The sequence below is a fragment of the Populus nigra genome, chromosome 18 (genome assembly GCF_951802175.1).
Source record: "Populus nigra chromosome 18, ddPopNigr1.1, whole genome shotgun sequence".
Lineage (NCBI taxonomy): Eukaryota > Viridiplantae > Streptophyta > Magnoliopsida > Malpighiales > Salicaceae > Populus > Populus nigra.
This window is the reverse complement of record NC_084869.1, coordinates 4,754,552-4,758,558: the sequence shown is the minus strand read 5'-3', so window position 1 is coordinate 4,758,558 and position 4,007 is coordinate 4,754,552. Positions and strand designations below refer to the sequence as shown.

The window sequence follows — 4,007 nt, the reverse complement described above, 5'->3', positions numbered from 1 at the left end:
ATATAAATTATATCTTGAGATTTAATAATATAAATTATATTTTGACATTTCACTTAACAGTTTAAACTATTAGATTAAATTAGTTCTTTGACATGATATCAAAGCCTTGATGACCAAGCGGTTACGAGTTCGAATCTCATCATTCTTATTTATTTGATAAAAAATTAATCACAAGATAGTGTGAACCTTTATAAGTTTCAAGTTCAAAGAACTTTCACTTGAAAAAAAGTATTAGAGAATAATATAAATCATATCTTGAGACCTCACCTAATAGATAGGACTTGGAACCAACTCTTCATATATGTTGTCAAAACTTTACCTCTTGGTTTATACTTATGGGTTAACATTTTACTACATTGTCCTGAATAATCATTAATTTCTCTAGCACCACTGTTTATTTAAAATGGAAATTACAATGAGTCAAGGGTGTTAAAAGATAAGTATTATTCTAAAAACTAATTTAAAATAAACATAATATGATGGATAATAGACATTTCTCATTCTGTTTTATATAGCCTAGTATATAATCTCAATCCTCAGAACTGGATTAGATCACCTCATTATTTAAAAAAGCTGTGGTTCCCTGTATTTAATTATATTTATCACGTGAAAAGTGATGACAAATCTTGCTTCCAATTAATGACAAATTGTCATCATTTTTTTCTTAACAACAATTATCGTGGGTATTTATGTTTGATGTGGCCACGATTAATATATATTAAATTTCTTAAGCGATAATTTACTAAAAAAAAAAAACCCTAAACACTCCCCTTTCACATAAACATGCAGAAATATGATGCAAGGACGGGCAAGTGTAGAAAATATATTAATTGGTGTAGTAGTGAAGACCTTATGTTGCCATTGATTGGACAAGAGCTGGGCGGGTAGAAATGGGTGAAGGTGGTTGGACAAGAAACGTATAAACAAATCTGGTGTAACCAAGGCTCAACCCTCGTGCACAAATTTTCGCCATAGAACTAAGTCAATACATGCCAGTTCTTCGTGTCTTCATCATGGTCAATACCAGAAATGCTAGGTTTTCTTGTAATATTGTTACAACCCTAGTGACAGTTTGGCAAACCATTTTTCTAGCCCTCGCACAATGATAGCATTTTGGAGAATTAGTCAGCATAAGAAAATCAAGATTTCCATGCACCATCTTTGTCAAAGTGTTAGCTGTAATTATCAGGATAAAAAAATGGACTGCAAGTCCTGCTTCTTCTTCAAGGAAGATTTATATATAAAAGGACCAGCTCCCTTTGCTTGCTCTTCTTGTTGATGTTATAAGGCTTTGTTTGCAAGCATCATCCGATCCGTATTCTGTCTAGGGTTTCCGTATTTTCTTGTTTGCTCTTACCTAGCTAGTGCTTGAAAATGGAGGAAAATCTTCCTCCTGGATTCAGGTTCCATCCAACAGATGAAGAGCTCATTACATGTTATCTAACACGCAAGGTATCTGACACCAGTTTCACCTCCAAAGCCATGGTAGATGTTGATCTCAATAAGTGTGAACCTTGGGATCTCCCAGGTAATCATCATCATTATTATTATGCATGTTTCAAAGTTTTTACTCGTCTATATCTTCTTAAAATAAATATACGCCTACTTTTCTTCCTGCTTTTGTCTGCAGTTCTCCATTTATGCTTCTAGTGTTTGGATTCTGGAGCATCAAATAAGTTGTCCATGCATGAATTTAATCACTTTGAGAAATTTCTTGGGTAATTGCCATTGTATACTTAATTCTAAGCAAGGCGGTGATTAATTCTATCGGGAAACCATTTTGTCAAAAACGAGGAATGGGAAAGGAAAAGGTCGGCCGTGGAAAATTCCAAAAAGCGATAAAATAATCCTTTTTTTTTACAGTATTTGGACACGTTATCTAACTCCACCTCTTCCGTTTCTTAACTAATTACTTGCCAATTCTGTAGTCGAGAAAGCTGACGAGAGTGTAACCTCGTCTCTAAATTAGTAAACCTTATACCAAAACTATACCCACAGGCCACATCTATCATCGACCCGATGGTATTAACCGCCCTTGACCTAACCCTAACCCTAACCCAACAATACCCTGTCTATCTATAGTTCCATACCCAAAACACAAGAAGAAGACCTCCTCTCTTTCTCATCACCTAGCTTTCACCTTTTTTGTTGTTCATTTCTCCCAAAACTTTAACCAGCAGCTTTCTCTATCTTCTTAGGATAGTAACTCGCTACACGCTTCGAAATTATAACTTTAAGGAAAAAAAACACATAGAGAGAGAGAAAGAGAAGATGGGCTTGATCCAGTTATATGTTTTGGTGGCTGATGCTTAAGAGACCCATCTCTTTCCATCTTTTGTGAAGGTTGCTGTTGGATTTAATTCATTTACAGGACAACCAAAGAAAACAAATCCAAAAAGGCGTTGATTTTCCTATTTCATCGTATTTGTAACAATTGTAGATTCTTCTACAATGGAAGAAATCAAATGAGACCGAAAGAAAAGCCAAAAGGAGTGATTCTAAATTAACATGCATATTGTACAGGCAAGGCGTCCATGGGAGAGAAAGAATGGTACTTCTTTAGCTTGAGAGACAGAAAATACCCAACTGGACTCCGAACAAACAGAGCCACAGAAGCAGGCTACTGGAAAACCACAGGGAAAGACAAGGAAATCTTTCGTGCTGGAGTGCTGGTAGGAATGAAGAAAACCCTAGTGTTCTACAGGGGTAGAGCTCCAAGGGGTGAGAAAAGTAACTGGGTTATGCATGAGTACAGGCTAGAAGACAAGCATCCTTTCAAGTCCACAAAGGTAATGACTATGTACTCGACATTTCAATCTTTACACGTTTATTATCTTTCCATTTTCTATGTGGTCGGGGTTCATAAGACTAGCTAATTTCTTGACTGTTTCATTCTCACAGGAGGAATGGGTAGTTTGTAGGGTTTTTCAGAAGAGCACAGAAGTCAAAAAACCACAGCAGGAACCATCCTCTCAGCAATCTCTAGGGTCTCCATGTGATACAAACTCAATTGTCAATGATAAGTTCGGAGATATTGCCAATTCATCCAGTGGGTTCAGTAACATTTTAGCACACAGTTACAACAACGAAAGCAATGTAAATATGGACTCGCACATGAATTGGGCTGCAGCAAGAGAAGCAGCAACTCTCCCTTCACTCGCATGGCCTTCAGGATTGCTAAGCACAAACCTTACAATGAATTCCTTGCTGCTCAAAGCATTGCAACTCAGGAGTTATCAACAAAGAGAAGCTACAACTACAAATTACTCGTATCTGACAAATGGGATCCCTCATGAGTTTGGGGCTGCTTTAGGTTCAAATTTCCAAGCTTCTTCTTCAAAGGTTTTAGACTCAGCGCCACAGCCACAGCAGGAGCAACCATTCAGTTTGGACTCCATTAATTGGTAAAACTCTGATTAAAGTTGAAACTAACACACACTTTTCTGTTAATCTTCAAGAGGGGTATTCAAATTGTGACTCAGAACACAAAGCTCATACCCAAGAATAATGCTGTTATCATTGTTAAATGTTGTAGTTAGATATTGTACAAGTTGAGAACCTTTCGTATATGTTTGTGAAGTACGGGAAAGGTCTCCAAACGTTCAAGTGTCAAGTTGGTGTAGTACTTGTAATTCAATGTCGAAATGAAGGAAAATCCCTGGTTCTTCGTTCCTGTTATGTTCATGTTCCGCTTCACAACTTCCACCTGTTAGTTCAATAAAAATTAAGGATTGATTTCACAAATCTTTTCTTCTAAAGGCCAACCTTGTTACTCGATACATTATTTTGTCGATCAAATTCCGATCCCTCTTTTCCATGCATGGCTTATGTAACTATGCCATTATTGACAATGATAACAAGTTTAAGAGGATAATGCATGCGCCGGTGCAAGTTTTACAATCTAGGACATTTGGAATTCCCAACTATGAAGCCATTTGTACTTGATGGATTCCTTTAGAGAAATTAAGTTCAGGATAAAAAATAAAAAAACAATATATTGAAATTGG

At 36.5% G+C, this 4,007-nt stretch overlaps 1 protein-coding gene across 1 annotated transcript; it reads left to right on the top strand.

Annotated features, from left to right (window-relative positions):
* The first annotated feature begins 1,307 nt into the window (after nucleotides 1-1,307).
* On the top strand, nucleotides 1,308-3,678 carry LOC133677996 (NAC domain-containing protein 92-like). The gene is made up of 3 exons (XM_062100140.1): nucleotides 1,308-1,528; nucleotides 2,524-2,789; nucleotides 2,902-3,678. Exons 1-3 carry the CDS (start codon nucleotides 1,375-1,377, stop codon nucleotides 3,406-3,408), a joined length of 927 nt encoding a protein of 308 aa, XP_061956124.1. The 5' UTR covers nucleotides 1,308-1,374; the 3' UTR covers nucleotides 3,409-3,678.
* The last annotated feature ends 329 nt before the right edge of the window (nucleotides 3,679-4,007 follow it).